The sequence below is a fragment of the Stigmatopora argus genome, chromosome 5, assembly GCF_051989625.1.
Source record: "Stigmatopora argus isolate UIUO_Sarg chromosome 5, RoL_Sarg_1.0, whole genome shotgun sequence".
Taxonomy (NCBI): Eukaryota; Metazoa; Chordata; class Actinopteri; order Syngnathiformes; family Syngnathidae; genus Stigmatopora; species Stigmatopora argus.
Window position 1 is genome coordinate 17,152,549 of NC_135391.1, and position 18,169 is coordinate 17,170,717.

The 18,169-nt window shown below is 39.6% G+C and overlaps 1 protein-coding gene across 2 annotated transcripts; it reads right to left on the minus strand.

The window, feature by feature from the left end:
• Positions 1-334: 334 nt before the first annotated feature.
• Positions 335-17,765, minus strand: LOC144074180 (alpha/beta hydrolase domain-containing protein 17B). Of its 2 annotated transcripts, XM_077600431.1 has the most exons (5): positions 17,524-17,765; positions 17,313-17,363; positions 12,264-12,731; positions 4,619-4,798; positions 335-2,690 (listed from the first exon to the last, which is right to left on the minus strand). In XM_077600431.1, the coding sequence occupies exons 3-5, from the start codon at positions 12,728-12,730 to the stop codon at positions 2,471-2,473; spliced, it is 867 nt and encodes a 288-aa protein (XP_077456557.1). In that variant the 5' UTR covers position 12,731; positions 17,313-17,363; positions 17,524-17,765; the 3' UTR covers positions 335-2,470. The 2 variants fall into 2 exon arrangements, with proteins under 2 accessions (XP_077456557.1, XP_077456556.1); XM_077600430.1 differs by having other exon boundaries at positions 17,313-17,764.
• Positions 17,766-18,169: the final 404 nt, after the last annotated feature.

An 18,169-nucleotide genomic window follows, 5' to 3' on the forward strand; every position in this document is an offset into this window, starting at 1 on the left:
CCCCCAATTAAAATTATTCATGTTATTCATATGTACACTGTGACAGAGATAATCTTAAAAGACAAATCCAGAAATCACAATGTTTGATTTTTTTTAACAATTTATTGTGTTATACAGCTGCAAATAAGTATTTGAACACCTGAGAAAACCAATAATAATATTGAAATGATTTCTAAGTGGGGGAACTTGCAATATAACAGGGTGTTCAAATACGTATTGAACTCACTGTATATTAATAGTATATTCTATCATTCATCTGTCAGCCACATTTACCATGGATTAAATGCCTAAACTTATTTAAATTCTAGCAAAAAAAGGTCAGACTCAAACGTAATTTCCTCTAAATGAACATTTTATTTTTGCCATCCGCATTTGAGTTGCTTAAGTTAATATTGTCATTACAGTTTGAGTTCCATTTATATCGAAATATGCGGTACGAAAAAGAAAAAATCCTGAATCAGAGCAATACAAAACATTGAGGACTGTACCTTGATCTGACATCAAAAATCCAGTATAAGAGATGGCAACTGCTTTTTTGTGGAACAAAAAGCACAAGCATAATATAATGTTCTATGTACAAATTGCACAAAGGTTTAATTTTGCTTAAACAGAAATGACTGGTACTCTTGTAAAAAGAGAAACCCAAGACCAATCAGTCGATGCGACGCAAGTATACGCAACCTCAATATGGTCCAACTTCATACCTGATTTCCGGCTTGTAGGCCAAAAACAAATAGGGATTGGCATTGTTTGAACATTGACATTTGCTTATCTCAGCTCTGATAGTAAATAGTCATTTGTACATTGAAATGGGTTCACTCAGCAATAAAAGGGCAAGTAAACCATCAACAATGGACTCAGAAATGGCATGCAGGCAAGAGCATGAAAGTAAAACAAGGGTCTTTTAATGCTGATCTATGACCTTATAGACTGTAGACCGTATTTTTCAGGCTCTAAATTGCACTCCCCCCCCCCATCATCCTCTTGTCCTGTTACATTTTGACTCAAGTTTGAATTGTATCTATTACGACATCAAAGTTCATAGGTTTAAATGTTACTTCATACTGACCAACACATCCCAAAAAATTGCATAAAGTTATGTGTCGTTTACACTTTGTGTGGCTGAATAACCAGGTTAAGGTTTTGGCCAACATACTGTATAACTACTTAGCCTATTTTTCTTTGTTTGTTATTAAGCCTTTATAGGATTTTGTGCCATTAAAAAAAGATCTTAAAGAACTGGCATGCACATACTATATGTGGGCAATACATTTTGAGTCATGTAATATTAGTCTGTGGTGTGGGATGTAGCCTATATGACTCAAAACGGGACATCCACATGTGGATGGTATGTCTCAATTGTTATATTTATATATTATTTTGTTAATCAACATTCATTAACTTGCACCTCCTACTCGCCTTCTTCAGTGGTAGCCAACTACTTAAAAACACAAGATCAATTGTCTGTTGTTGGTCTGTTTCTGTAAAACAAATTTGACTTAGAATTTGTTATAGTTTTTTACTGGTGAGACTTATACTCCAAAAAATACAGTACAAAAAATGGCGAGTTAGTAAGCATAGTGAAAAAAGTTCATTTGTAATCTTCCTGAACTGAACATAAATAAGAACTCCAGGTGCCAATATAGGCCTGGATGGGCATTAGCGGTATTTATTTTTCAACATATGTAAAATGTATTCTTTTAAATAGTAGTTATACAAGCAGTATCTTTAATATTAGCTATAGATATGGATTCTCACCCTAAAAGTTAACGAAAAAGAAAGAAACACTGTCAGAAACAAGAATCTTCTCAAAAGACAATTGTTGAAAACTCATGTCTGCATAGTGATGCTAATCTGAGAGTAAAAATAATATGATAAAGTGTGGAGCCCACCTCGTTGCAATATATTCTACTAAACATTTGGCAACAAGGACCGGCACAGCAGTTTGTCTCACAGTTCTTCAGTGACAGTTGATATGTGCAAATATCATGTATACATACTGCAATGATACAAAAGAAAACTGTAAATTGGATTGGAGAGTGCCTTCCAGTTTGGATCAAGGCTGTTAGTGAGAACGTCAGCACCTTTGCGGCCGGCTCAAAGGTCTCCTTTAACAAATGAGGACGGCATCCTTAGTAAAAGGCAGAAAGAAAATGTCACACAGGCTCTCCTTCAACTTTTATGTCATCTACTTCCTCCTGCATTTGCATACCGAAGCATTGTGCAATTGTGCAACATGTTGAAAAAAAAACAACTAATTCAAAACAGAAAAGAAAAGTGTGTTCAAAAGTTCACAGTTGCAGCGGAATGGACCGGAGGGAAGTGGAGCTCCGAGCAGGAGAAGTGGTTTATCATCAAAATTCCACCACTAGCATTTCCCCACAGGCCAATGGCGCCTGCAACCCAGCAAAAAATCTGAAGATTCGAACAAAACCAACTAACAACGAACTCTCCGAAAATCTTTCCTCCTCTACAAGTTCACCAGCTCATGCGCGACGAACTGCTTGAGTCTCTCCAGGTACTGTCCGTAGAGTTCCACGTCATTGTGTCCCGCTCCTTCCACCCAGAGTGGCTCCACGGGGCGCTGGCAGCGCTCGTACAGCGCCAGTCCATGGGAGAAGTCAATGACCTCGTCATCCGTGCCGTGGATCACCAGCACCGGCGAAGTCACTTTGGAAATCTTGTCGATGCTTTGGAGAGACAACGGTTCGCATTGGTCAAACAGGGAGGCAACAAACCAATATTTTCACAATCGACAAATCACCACTTATTTTTGACATGCCTCCACTCATCTGATCATATGTAAATTGTGTTCATTAATTTTCCACACGACTTATCCTCACGATGGTCACAGAGTGCTGTAGCCTAACCCAGCCAACTACAGACACCAGGTGGGGACACCCCTTAATTGATGGCCAGAGAATTGCAGGGCACAAAGAGGTGCATAACCATTCACGCACACACTCATACCTAGGGGCAATTTAGTGTTCCACCAGCCATAAATATGCATGTTTTTGGGATGTGGGAGTAAAGCGGAGTACCCAGAGAAACCCCATGCAAGCCCAGGTCTAGAGAAAATGCAAACTCCTCACAGGAAGGTCCGAACTTGGGTTTGAACTCTCGATCTCAGAACAGTGAGGCCGACGCACTAAACACTCATCCATTGGGCCACCCTGTTATATTATAGTGGGCTTTATTTTTTGCTGGAAATGAGCATTGAAGACAAAAAGTGGATCTACAAATAAATTTTCTGTACTTTGATGCAATATTTAAAAGAAACTGTTTTTAAAAATTTAATATTTATTTACCGTATTTATTTGAGTATAACACGCATCCATAAATTGTGACTAAAAATCGGTTTTAACATTTTTTTTTTAGTTTTCCTCAACTCACCAAGGATTGCTCCAGTACCGGTAACTGGAAAATGCTGAACACATGTCGCCATGACAAAACGTTTATTCACAACATATGGTGTGGAAACCTGGCAAAACAAACTACTACCAATAAGAACACAATTCTCGTTTGGAATTTACCATTTTAAATCTTTAAAGTCTAATTAATCATCATAATATTTTTAAAAATGTCAAAGTCTGATTGATTATCATCAGATTCACCAAACAATTGATTCCATTCTACTTGAGCAAGGATAGCGCTGCCTGGGCGGACTTGTTTCCCTGGAGCAAATTTTTTTTTAAAAATACAACCCTATATTATCTTATAAACTTGCCGAAGGCTATTTGGAGAGGGGTGTCTTTTGTAAGAGAAGGTAGATTGTTGCCATCTGGTGGACAAAGACAGGTTCTACGTCTTCCATTCTACATAACGGCTACAGAGGGGACCTTTTCACCGTCAGAGGGCAGTGTTTCACCGGGATTCGTGTATAACGCGCATGCAAACTTTGCTTCAATTTTTTGGTATTCGTTATACTCGAATACGGTATGTTTTTAAATTCAAATACAAACAAAAGAGGAAATAAAATAAATGTATGAATTAAAGAATGTTTATCATTTTATCCCTATAAATATATAATCTACATCATTGTCAAAGACAGTGAATGGGTTAACCCTTCATAGGACAAGTGATTATTTTATAAATCTTTGTTTTTGTTACTCATTATTGTTTAAATTCATTTAAAGTAGGAGCACTAGCTGTAAATGCTCATCTTTCAGTGCCATTGAGTGCGCCAGACATCCAATCCATTTGGACTGGTAGGGGGCTAATCATTCGTCCCTTCCCTGTCGAAATGGATTGGCCGTCTAGCGGCGTCAATGGGAGCCAATGAGCTAGTAAGTGAGTGCTTAATATAAGATTAAAACTATTCATGGACTCAAAACTATGGCCGATTATCAAAATAATGGTTATATTATGTTCATTTTGTCTTCTTTTATTATTCTTTGACTGTTTTTGTTCCTTTTTCAGACAATGATTCTTAGTGATGCGACACACCTACACCACTAACACTCTAATAAAGGCGGAAGTCATACGCCACGACATGTCAGATAAGAAAACAACCTAAAAATCACTGCGTGTGAAAAAGGGAAAAACAGTCAAAGAATATCACAAAAAATGTTTTGTTCACCCCACCACCACCACACCATTCCTCCATTTCCTGACTTACTTGGGAAAGGCATCAAAACAGTAAGTCTTCTTGGTGTCAGGGAAGGCCACCCTCATGCCGGAGGTGAGGGGGGAGTGCAGGATGACTGCAGCACTCTCGTAGCGAGAGGCCAAGTCCACAGAAGGCACCGTACCAATGCTCTGGCCGTACACAATCACGCTTTCTGGACGGATGCCATACCTGTGTGGAAAGACACATGCAGGTCACTTGAGGGAATTTTCAGTGCATTTAATATTAATTATTCAATCGCCGCTAGATTTTTCAGTTCAAATAAATTGGACTTCTATTTCTGCCAATGGCACTGAAAAAGGGGTGTTAGAACTAATCAAATTCATCAGGAACAGTTTTGATCGTCGAATACCGTATTGCAATTTTGTTGTTTTATCACAGTAGATTGGTTAATTTACATTTAAAAAAACAGAAGCCATTCATTTACAAATGTAATTGCACTTTAGTTTTCATATTTAAATGTTCAGATATTAAAATATGATAGACAGTTTTTTGCATTTGAAAGAGGCAAAACATGCTATTTCTTTTGAATATGTGGCTATAATACTTTGCTTGAGATGTTCTGTAATTATTTACTGTATAAAAATTTAATTGGGTGTTCTAAATGTCTTTTTTCCAAACTTAAGTCTGGAAAACGAGTGGGTCGTCTTATATTCGGGCCAATACAGAAATTGTTGTATTTAGTGTGACTTATTCATAAAATTTCTCTTATATAGTATGTTTGCATCTAAAACTTTAATGCCTGGTGTCACTTATTTACATCATACATAAATCATACCTATTTTATTATTAGTTCTTTTTTTGTTGATGATTTGATTTTAATTATAATTTAGTATATTAACTTTCCAACTTGATTTGCCAACTACTTAATGCAAAAACAGGTAATATTTTTAAATCTTAATTATTTCTATTAAAAAATAAATAAATAAATACTTGATACTGATTTTTTATGTTTTTTTAATATATACTTTACATTATTTTAGCGTATTAACATTTGTACTAAGGGGTAATCAACACTTACTTTCTAAATAGTCCAATGTTATTTCATGTATTATTTCATTGCCTTAAATTGACAGCGATAGAGGCTCAATCTGTTTGCCCTGGGCACATTCATTCAATACCAACCATTGCAGTTCAAATGCATTTGACATCTATGACCATCAATGACAGCAAAGATGTTAAGGTGAGGTTGGAAATTTACAGTCACAAATCCACACCAATAAAACACTTACTCACCGTTTGCTGCCTCGAATATTAAGCACGCAAGTAAGTAATGACACTATGGTAAAACTCACTGTCAAAGCGCAACCGTAGCGTAAAAAAAGGCAAAAGAAAAGACATTCCACAGCCGATTATTTTGATCACGGCGCGCCGCAGCGAGCAGCCTGTCAGCTGACTATGCCAAATCCAAGCAGAGAACACTGGCCCACTGTTTTCTCTGTACTTGACACCCGACTACTATCAAGAACAACGTTAACCATGTGCTGATATTTGGTGTTTGTGGAATTAGAGGTACTGTTGTCATCAAAATAACAGTAATGAAATAAATAAAGAAACAGTCACTTTCATCAACACATTCCATGCATTTTACAGCAATCTGTTTGAACTGGGAAGGCTGGTGTTCAATATTTTAAGCCTTTCAGGGACAGTGAGCAGGTTAACACACTTAAGACTTTTAACTTTTTAAAAAGCAAGTGACTATTTTGGTAATTTTCCAAAAATTTAATATTACTGATCCACCGGGCTGCCCGCATGCATATTATATTTTTTTCATAATTATAAATACACTTACAGATGAATACGATGTTAATATAAATTTTAGAAATTTTAAAAATACACACCAGTTATAGCCCCAAGCAACTCTCTGAACTTGATTTTTTTCACCATAGTATTCAACTCATTGCATGATATGATGCCAATAGCTTTTCATTTAAAAAAGGGAGGCTGGCTACGAAAGCTTATGTTTTAGTACCACTGGCTACGCAGGACGTCCAATCTATTTGGGCTATGAAGGGTGAATGAACTAATACTCAACTGCCCCTCCCACATGATAGACATAAGTATGAGTTAACTAATCGCAAAAATAAACAGTGATTACTCTATTTTTCAGATAAGTCACATCAGACAGAGAATACATAATAAAGAGGATAAATCAATATAGAAGTCACACTGGAGCATTAGTCGAAGGCCCAACCACACTATGTAAAAAAAAAAGGCTTATAGTCCGGAAAATAAGGTTTTCAGCTATCAAAATAACTCAATGAGGCAGCTCTCATGTTTCTCATATACGCCAATTTCACAACAACAACCATCATTACTTCAGTTTCACAATTAAGTCCATGTTACAATATTGTACGGCGCGTAGACCTGCTTATCAGGAAACAGGATACAGTATGAGTTTCATACCAGGATTATCATTCAAAATGACAAAGCAACAAGCCGTATTCAGCGCCAGTGGAAAGACTAGAGATAAAACAAACTGCCTTCTGTCTTGGCAGCATCTAGCGAAGAAGCTGCACTTGTGTTTAAATTGCCTCTTAGCAAATCAAACTAAAACCCTTAACGACAATCTAGCCTTGGACAGACCTCACCGTACCATAGCCAGCCATGTGACCAATGTTTATACCCCACATATATTCGTCTTGACATAACTCTGGGGTTATGCCTCATGTCAATTGACTTGATCTTGACTTTTGGTTGCATTTCCAACCAAAAGAGAACACATAGTTTACACTTTACCAAATCAAAGAATACTTGTACCACCATCACAGCCAACATTATGACATTGGTTTCTATTGGCAATGCTCAATTCCATATATCGGAAATCGGGCCTGATAACATCATTTTCAAAGGATCTGTATCATGTTTTTGAAATGTATTTATTTATCTTTAAGTATTAACTCATCGTCTGCCATTGACCGTGATAGAAAAATAAACCATTTGGATCTTATCCCAGGAAACTACGGGCACCAGGCAGGGGACACCCTAAATCGGAGGCCAGCCAATCGCAGGGCACAAGGAGACAAAGGACAACCATTCACGCTCACACGCATATCTAGGGGGTATTTAGAGTGTTTTGGGGGTGTGGGAGGAAACCGGAGTACCCGGAGAAAACCCACGTAAGCCCAGGAAGAACATAGAAACTCCACACAGTGTAGACCGACCTAGGATCTAACCCACGACGCAGAACTGTGAGGCCGACGGGCTAACCACACTTCTGCTGGGCCACCCACATTCTTTTTTATAACTATTACTATTATTTTGTACCATTGAGAAATGTCGAAATGTGGCACAATTGAAAAACCTATTGAAGATTACCTCTCTAAAAACTCTGCCTTTACCAGTGACTAAGATAGAGGTCCAATCATGTGGCTGTTTTCATCCTTCTAGTAGACGCCCAATCAATGGGAGCCTTACTGTTGTCCTTGATAGTGGTACTTGCTCTATATAACAATGAAGCAGGAAGTTGGTTGTTTGTTTTTGCTTGGCCAAAGTGTGGGAAGACCTAGGTCTGAATGCTCATTGCAAATCAGTTGCTAGGTTACCACTGAAGATTACACTGGCCGGTTAGACTGCTGGCCCGGTTTTTATCACCGAAAGCAAGGAAAATGATCCAATTCAACCGAGAAACACGACCATATGTTCCAGTTTGCACAATGCACTACCAGCTTTAGCCATTTTTAGAATGATAATTGGTCTTCTGCTTTGGAGCGCGTTGACTAATAGCTGAACCACTCCCTGCTCAGGTGAAAGAACCTCTTGTCCCATGACTAAGCAAACTTTTCAAGGGAGGAGATTGCAAGTGACGCACATTGTAGTAAAACAGATGCAAGAACTTTGTCAACCCATCACTAGGGATGTCGCAAATCATTATTTTGGAAGTTAATTAAGTTTTGTAATTAACCGCTTGTTGCCTGATTTTGCATTTCACAAACAGATTCAACAAATACGTAAAGCATTGGAGGATTACACAAGTATATAAAAATAGTGTTAAAAGTACAGCTACAATTTTAATAAATACAACTGCAAAAAAGCATAAAAGTCAAAGGAATACAATAAATGTGCTTTTTATTTATTTTATTTTTCTTCAATAATTTAAATGTTTTATTTTCAAGATAATTGTAAATTAATTTGCCTAAATGTTCTTCATTTCTGTTTTTAATGATTTTTAATAAGGATTTTTAGTTTGTTCTCATTCAGTGCCAGCACATGTATATGCTAAGTATGTATTGTGGCAGTTATTGAACATTTAATTCACCTTTCCCAGTCAAAATGGATCAGATGTCTAGCACCATCAATGGCAGCCAATGCCCAATAAAAAGAAGCATGGCAAAAGCATGGGCGATTAGTCAATTAGTCAATAATGGCCTTACCCATCGCTATCTTCGTCTTATTTGTTGTGGAGTATGGAATGTATTCTTATACTTTTATTAGTCAATTGGTTTATTTAGTGTAGTCACTAGGATAGAATTTTGCATAGTCTAGTGAAATTTCCGTCCGTGACGCCTATGAGTTAGGGGCGCGTCATCTACCATGACACGCCCATTTCTTTGTTCACATTTTCCCACCTCAAGTTTAGTTCATATCAGCACCCATTTCTATGTCACATGATCTTTGTCAATATAGCTAGGTGATCTGTGGGAGGCAGGCAGAGATTCAAACTGGTCAGGCTGGAGGATAGACATCTCCTGGCGCTGGCTACTCTGACCCCCTCCTTCAGCTAAAGTTAGGAAAAACTCATCACGGCTGTGTGCTTCCTTTAATTCTAAGTTATTAAATGTATATGGATTAGATCCGACATTTGTAATTTTTGATATCAAAGCTAGTTGATTGTACATGATTGGATGTCCCTTTTTGTCAGTAGCATTCAAAATATGTCTCTTCATAAACCCGGTCGATGGGCAATAAATAGAATTTGCATGTTAAAAGGCGTGGGCTGACATTAGCGTTCATTGAGCAAAAAGGGTAAACACCCAATAAATGAACAGAAAATGCTCTAAATTTACTTTGGGCAACATTGTTAAACCTATTTTTTTCCCTGAAGAAATTCATGTGACTGACAATGATAGGTCAACTAATAGCAGGTCATTAAAAGCATTAGCAGGCTGCACAAAAACTTGCTAAAATTCAGTAGGTGTCAAAGGAAAAAACATTTTAGAAACAGAAGCAGCTCATGTTCTTCCAGTTAACAATAGCCAACCATTTTAGCCGGAGCTTTTGTCCACCGTATGCATGTCTTACAGCAGGAAACCAAAAACATAGTTTCCCTCTTCTGCTCCTCCATATAAACAAACAGACACTAGGGTTGCACAAAAATGTAAGTAAAAAACGACTTAAACCCACATATTTAATCATTGTCTTTTTAATGAATACAATAATTGTAAAAATAAATCAAAAGGATATTTACCTTGTTTTACGCTCAAGGTATTTATAGTTTTAAAAATGTATTGTTGTAAATAATTAGAGTACATTTTTTTCTCTTATACATTCTTTTGAATTAGGCTCCAGCACCCCCCATGACCCTAATGAGGATGAAGCGGTTCAGAAAATTAGTTGAAATGAAATTCTTTTACATTTCGTTTTTTGAAGTTATTATCAAAATGCTTGTCAATTAATTAAATTCTTGATTAATTTATCTCGGCAGCCCGACTGGATGCACAAGTCAAACATCACATTAATAGAAAGAAGTCGTAGTAGAATGACCAACAAAATTGCCACCCAGTTTCCCTGTTTAAATAAATATAATTCCTATTGCTGTAGTGGCAGTGAATAAGCAAAGGGTAACAAACAACAAAATAATCCAGAGGTATACGATTAAGGATGTCCCCAATCTGACTGCGTGATTGGAAATTACCGTATTTTCACACCTATATAACGCACCGTGTGATAGGGCGCAGTCTCATTTACGGGTATATTTTCTGTTTTTTGTCAATACATTGAACGATAGGGCACTAGCATGACACTAGGCTAGCGTATGTTATGCTAGCCGCTAGCATACCTATGTTATTCTAGCCACTAGTGTATGTTATTCTAGCCGCTAGCGTATGTTATGCTATCCGCTAGCGTATGTTATGCTATCCGCTAGCGTATGTTATGCTAGCTGCTAGCATATGTTAGGCTTGTCACTAGCTTGTTTGTTTAAAGACAGCACAAGCAAAACCAAGTTTGATAATGCTTTATTGAGGTCAAAGGTACACTCTGATATAAAGAGTTCCGCGTTTAACATGCTAGGCTCCACTGTCAGTCAGAGTTGTGTATTCCGGGACCTTGATTCCAGCTTTGGGGAAAGCTCGAACAACATTGCTGAGCCCAGTCATCCACAATCCATTGTAACTCGCTACATGCATCACTCCGAAGCCTTGGATTCTCCTTGCTGTTATATCGGCATCGACAATTCATTCCAAATCGTCATGCTGCCTGCCGAACTACAATGTTGGCCATCCGTTAGCAATCTGTTGGCCATCCGTTAGCAATCTGTTAGCAATCCGTTAGCAAAGCTGTTAAATTGTGTTCGATCCATGGCTTCAGTCCATTTTCCAAGCGTTCACACCTGCATTGTGTTGTCATTCACGCCAGTCATTTCCTCTGTATAGCGCTGATATGCTGTTTCTTTAAGTATTGAGTGTTTTTTAGGGTTAAAGGCGCTGCGGAAGTCAAATGCCTTGCCACTCCCCTGGGATGTTTTGAATGGATTTACCGTAATGCTTGGAATGCACAGGGAGGCTATTTTTAGGGTGATCGTCCGCTGGGTTGATCGCAATAAGTAGCGTGCCGGCAAGAAATAAAACCAGTCACTCAAGCGGTCAGGGCCATACAAAAATTGAGTTTAGTGCACAGACAAAACGCACCGACCGATTGGGCGCATCGACCATGTTAGAGAAAATTTTAGACTTTTAAGTGGGCCCTATAGGTGTGAAAATACGGTAAGCCTTTTAGAGGAGATCAGAATAGGGTGGAAAAAGATTGGGTTTTTAAAGGTTTTTTTTTAATTAAAGTGCTACAAAATAATTATTATTTATAGAGCAATGGGAAAATTTAAAAATTTAAATCATACTTGGCAGAGTAACACTTAAACATGAATAATGTAAAGTACCATACGATCAGAGGTTTTCATTGGCACGCACATCCCAAAAACATACAGGCTAGGCTAGTTGAACACTAAATTGCCCTTTGGTATGAGTGCGTGCATGAATTGTCCGTCCCCTTGTGCCCTGCGATTGGCTGGCCACCGATTCAGGATGTGTTGGCTGGGTATGGCTCCAGCAACCCCCCATGGCACTCGTGAGGATAAACAGTTCGGAAAATGAATGAATGAGATTAAATGTAGTTATTTGGAGGGAAAAGGCAAGAGAAAATGGAAGTCTTATTCTTTTGAAAAATACATATTTTCAAGCATTCTTTTCTCTCAGTTATTTTAGATTTGGTCTCAGGATAAGTACATTTACTCAAAAACTGCATATTTTAGTATTTGGAAAATTGATGTCTAAAATGTGCTGTGTAGGATCATAAAAATGGTCAGAAAAAAATCAATTTTAAGGCTTCGGAAAATCCACATGCAAACACTCCCATTTGATGTTTACCATTCTCAGCCACAGACTATAATATGCATGCATCCATCAATTTCAACCCTGCTTACCGCGAGCGGAGCGCCTGCCAGGCGGCGTCGACATCAGCGTACAGATTCTTCTCGGAGGGTTTCCCAGAACTGGCACCGTAGCCAGAGTAGTCGTAGGAGAAGACATTGCAGTTGATCCGGGAACCCAGACCGATGTAGAAGCTGCTCATCTGGCCCAGGTCCACCGCGTTCCCGTGGGAGAATAAGAGCGTGTAGCGGGCGCTGGGCGAGCAGCGGACAAACATGCAGGCGATGCGGTTTCCCCTAGAGGTGCGCGTCATAAAACACTCGATAGCTTCCTTCTCACGGGACGAGTACTGCCAGTCGGCGCGATCGGACAAGTGGAGCGTCCAGCGGCTGCCACTCTCATCGCACATCAGAGTGTAGGTGGGCTCTGGGGGCAGGAAAGCCAGTTTGGCTGTGATTTTGCTGGGGCAAGGCGGGCAGCAGAAGAGGCAACAAAGCTCGCTGAAGGATAAGTGGTTCATCCTTGAAAGAGAAAGCAAATTGGTTTTAGAGTTTATATCCATTGGCAATTCGACGCATACAAGTAGTATCTGTTTTTTATTTATTAAATCTATTTAAAACTGGGTTATTTCAGCACAGATGTCTCCTTTGTACCACAACCCTGAAATGCGCAATACTTGCACCTTTTATGAACATGCATATATGACTCTTAACAATCATCAGGCTCATCAGGATCTTCTTATACGTGGTACTGGCAGCCTCGCCTAAAATAAAGGACACGTCACACCTGCTCCTCAGGTTGAGGCTTTGAGGTTGTTGCTGTTTCTATGTTTCATATATTCTATACTCGCATACAAGCCGCTTTTGTCGGACAAAAAAAATGATGACTGAATCGAGGGTACGGCTTATATGCGCATAAAAACATGACATGCACGAAACTGCAAGTTGACGTCACGACGCAAGCGACTGCCCCCGATACGGTCATTTATTTCAAAATAGAGAAAAGATAAACCGATAAAACGCTAAACAAAATTTATTTTGACGTCGAAGAATGAAATTCAAGAAAGAAAACGTACGTATCTTGCATAAAACGTGAAAAAAACTCACGTTCCCGCCACTGCCCGCTCGAGGCATGGCTATCTTACCTAGGTGGGGGGTGGCCATCTTAGCTAGGGCACTGCCATCTAAACCTAGTTAAACGTGCTCTGACTGGCCAGACACGAGTAGCCTTGATTTTGAAATGAAACAAAATTCCACTTTGATTTTTTTTGTTTTATTTTTTGGCCGAAAGTGACAACTATTGGAGTAATATGAAATAGAGATATTTTGACATTAGAAGCAATATGGCTGCCACGACATCTTAAACTTCTGGCAAGAAAATTGTAATTTCTGTAATTAGAAAGCATCATGTTCTCATCAAGATACTCATTTATTTTTTCAAATTGAATAAATGTGATATTTTGCATTTACAAAGACAGGCATATTAACTTATGATCTTGACCCTAATAATATGCTTTTGATTCATACAGTATCTCAGAAATAGCACTTGTGATGATTTGTCTTCCGATTTTCCCCTCAAAATAACACATTTGTACTCCCTATGTCATCGAGACAGCCCTAATTTTATATTATGAATCAATTAAAAAATGTATTGTTCATGATAGCAATTAATGTACAAAGGCTTAGTTGTTGGGGACAACAGGAATTTAATGCAGAAATATGGAAAAGCAGGTTAATAAGGACACGGCCCCATCTGTAAATAGAGCCAGATCTCTGTCTGCCCAGAGGCTTTAAAAGCACTCTAGCATCATTCAATTGGCACCTGACCCCAACCTAAGGATAATTATTTGATGCTCCTGGAAAAAAAAAGCATAGAAACCTATAGTTAAGATGAATGATCCAGTTTGTTCGTGGTTTGGAGCTACAGAAAGTCTCAGATGGTTGTACATTTTAAACCGATTCCTTTGTTATGAAACATTGAGTTTTGTATTTTACAGAAGAATGTATTCATCTCCCATACTCCGCATCCTCGTAGGGGTTGCTGGAGTATGTCCCAACTGACTTCAGGCAGAAGGCAAACTACACATTTGACTGGTCACCAGTCAGCTGTAAGCCACACAGATTGACAGACAACCACTCACACTCACAATCACACCACCACAGAGTGGGAATCGAGCTCAAAATGCCTGCACCAAAGTCAAATAATTGGGTGGCCCTTTACAGAAGCCCATCTTTGGTAAACTTGGCCTTGTTAGAACAATGGAAAGTATGATTCCCTTCCAGCAATAACTGGGCCTTTCTTTAAATGTCTATTCTCAGACATAGGTGATGAAATGAAGAACTCTTGTCTCCATTCCACACACAGGGCTTAAGAATAAGATTGTATCACGTAATGTATCAAGTGTACAAAGTACTTCTGCTTGTATGCTTCACTGCATGTCTCAAAGAGGAGTGAAAGCCTTTTCTGTAGCATTTGCCACATGCCTCCAGGCCAATGCATGTCCCACAATCACATGAGACTTCCCCACCCTTCCTTTTTTCAATTGGGCGACTACAACCTTACATTTACTGGCCACAACAAAACTGCATCAAGGGACCGTCTTATCAATGTAGACATGCATTCAAAAATCAATGAGTCCACCTTGAAGGAAGTAACAACAGTCACCATTTAGCTGGCTGGCCATTATCCTAGCATCAGATGATGAAGAAAAAATCTTATAATTTCTCAGTGCACCACCCTAGGATGTAAGAAGAGAGAGGCAGGGTACTCCGGTTTCCTTCCACATTCCAAAAACACACATGGTAGGCTCATTGGACACTCTAAATTGCCCCCATGTATGAGTGTGTGTGTGGTTATCTGTCTCCTCGTGCCCTGCGATTGGCTGGCCACTGATTCAGGGTGTCCGCTGCCCAAAGTCAGCTGGGATAGGCTCCAGCACCCTTCATCACCGTAATGAGGGTAAAGCGGTTCAGAAAATGAATGATGATTTTATTTACCATTGACCACAATAGAACCCCAATCAATGTTCCCTCTAATTTTTTGTTTGTCTGGGCAGAAAGACAACCTCCCTGAGCACACAGTACCGGTGTGAGCAACATCATCATTGCTCGCTATGGGCACACACCAGTATCACACCTGGCATAAGCAGGTGCATGTCTACTACACATTAATGATTTAGTAATAATAAAATGTAATGATTAATGTTTATGAATGGGCAGCCCGGCAGATGAGTGGTTATATGGTTAGTTATTTATATATTTATATATATATATATATATTTTTTTTTTTTTTTTTAATTAAAAAATTGGGATTTTATTTTGTGCGCTCCATATGATTTGTTGTGCGCAGAGAAGACGAGAGTAGTGCGCAATTGCGCACGCGCGCAGCTTAGAGGGGAACATTGACCCCAATCCATTTGAAGTCAGTGAATGGACATAATATTCACTACCAGCCCTCCCAGTTCAAATGGATGGGCATCTCAGATATAGTTAAATCTCGATGCTATGCCACTTTTGCTCAAAATTCAATTCAAAATAAATTTACTATGCCACCCCCTAATCTCGCTACTATGTCACTATTTTGTGTGTTGTACTTTCGAATTCATTTATTTTTCAAATTTAGCCCACAATGTCAGCTCAGAACCGCAAGAGAACCGACTTTACACTGCAGGAGAAGAAGGAGATCATTGATGCTTTGAAGAAGGAGTCGAATCAGTCCAAGCTAGCCAGGAAGATGAGCAAGAAATGAGGCATCGAAGTTAAGAGAACCAATCAAAATCAATCAAAGCTGGAGTTCCATCAAAGCGCATGAAGCTGACGCAGGCTCCAAGACCCAAAGCTTGATGAGGGGATGCTCATGTAGCTGAAGTAAGCAAGAGGACAGAGTCTGCCTGTCAGCGACGATCTCATCAAGGTGAAGGCGATGAAACTGGCCAAGCTTATGCCCATCCCGGACTTCAGTTAGACAATGAGATGCACAAGATCCGCCAAAAGAAGATTCGCCAGTGACATTTTTTTTTTAGAGCTTTGGAATGAGTTAATGGATAACATGAGAAAGTAAAGCCTTTTTTTATACAATAAAATCGTTTTTAAAATGGGTGTCATAGTAATGAGATTTGACTGTGAACTCATTTAAAGTAAAAGAGCCAAATGATCTGATTCATCAGTGATTAATCCAGTATTAAAATCTATGTTTGTGGCAGCCCTAGAGCAGATTCTCGCCTGATGAAAAATGCTAACAAGACTGTTGGGGACCTGAATATCAAATTATACTAAAGTTGGTAAAGAAACGGGGAAGCCCGGCAATTGAGTGGTTAGCGCGTCAGCCTCACAGTCGGGGGCCTGGGTTCAAATCCAAGTCGGTTCACCCGTGTGGCGTTTGCATGTTCTCCCCGGGCCTGCGTGGGTTTTCTCCGGATTCTCTGGTTTCCTCCCACATTCCAAAGACATGCATGGTAGGCAAATTGGACACTAAATTGCCCCTAGGTATGCGTGTGAGCGTGAATGGTTATTTGTCTCCTTGTGCCCTGCGATTGGCTGGCCACCAATTCAGGGTGTCCCCCGTCTCTGGCCCGAAGTCAGCTGGGATAAACTCCAGCACCCCCCGTGACCCTAGTGAGGATAAAGCGGTTCAGAAAATGAGATGAGAGTAATGAAACACATCTTATCGAGTCCAACTTGGATAAAGTCTTTGCCCTGCAGTACTGGGGCATTTTGATGACACCGATGTGATCTGCGTTCTATTTAATTGGCAGTACCACAATAAAGAGTCCCGATTTGATCTAGCGAAGGATGCCGTGGCATCTCACAGTATAGTTAAAAGCAGGAAAGCAGGGAGAGCTTGTTCATTTTCCCCAAAAAGCCCAGCAGTCCATCGTTTTCGCCCTACTTGTGGTGCATTGCCAGGCGCTCTAAAATGGTGGAAAAAGGCAGGAGTGAGCGAGATTACACTGATTCTAAACTGGTTGGTTGAGGTCGCAGTAACTGGTCGGGTGGTTGTAATTAGCAATACACGCCGAAACGTATTTCCAAGTGATGCCTTGTCCTTTCTCTTTCTCTCTTTTAATAAAGGCAAAATATGAGGATACCTGCAAGTGACATTACCTAGATATCTGTTGTTCCCCTCAGTCTTCTGGGCGACACCTTTGGTATTGTCTTCAAATCAAATAAATGAATATATATTATCCTTCGAGGCGACAGAAAGATGTGCAAACAAAATCACGAGGCACGATTTTCACGTAGAAAAGGCTTCGTCCTCCACTTTTGGCAGCTTCCGTGACGGTTCCTTTTTCTTCCTGCCCTCGGTTTTCCTTACCATAGAAACCCGACGGTTCGTTAATCGAGTCAGGAAACATTAAATTCCAAACGGGTTGAAAGTAACATAGGTACGTATAAAATAAACGCTGATCTATAAACTTATTTGCGGTTCGGCGTCAGTCCGTCTCGCCTATCGTCCCGAAGTTAATCGCAGTATCGCTTGACTCATAATGGGATGTAAATCATGAGACATCATCGCTCCAAGCGGATAAAGGCTTGTGAATGACAGATGTGAAAACCAATTGTCACTGCCTTTACATGCCACACCGACCAATTGCACCTCTTGTATGTCTTAAATGGGTGGGGTCGTCTTTGCGAGTACGAGAGGCTGACGTTTTGACTGATATCGACTACAACCAATCAACATTAACTATATGTGGCGCTGCTGGAACTTTTTTCGCCACGTATAAAGGCGGGGTCGCGAGTGTAGGTAACTGGTGGCCATCTTGGGTCAGAAAAGTATCCCAAAGGGTACTATTCATTCATTCATTCATTTTCTGTACCGCTTATCCTCCCAAGTGTCGCGGGGGGTGCATGAGCCTATCCAAGCTATCCAAGCTGACTTCGGACACCAGGCGGGGGTCACCCTGAATAGGTAACTAGCCAATCGCAGATCATGGTGTGCAGAAATAAAAAATAAATTA

What these genes read in the sequence shown, in the direction of transcription:
- LOC144074180 (XM_077600431.1), bottom strand. Translation starts at nt 12,730, where the DNA reads ATGAACCACTTATCCTTCAGCGAGCTTTGTTGCCTCTTCTGCTGCCCG. An exon ending in TGGCAGGCGCTCCGCTCGCG is followed by an intron (nt 4,799 to 12,263) that starts GTAAGCAGGGTT and finishes CTTTCCACACAG; the next exon opens with GTATGGCATCCGTCCAGAAA. An exon ending in TGTTTTGATGCCTTTCCCAA is followed by an intron (nt 2,691 to 4,618) that starts GTAAGTCAGGAA and finishes GTCTCTCCAAAG; the next exon opens with CATCGACAAGATTTCCAAAG.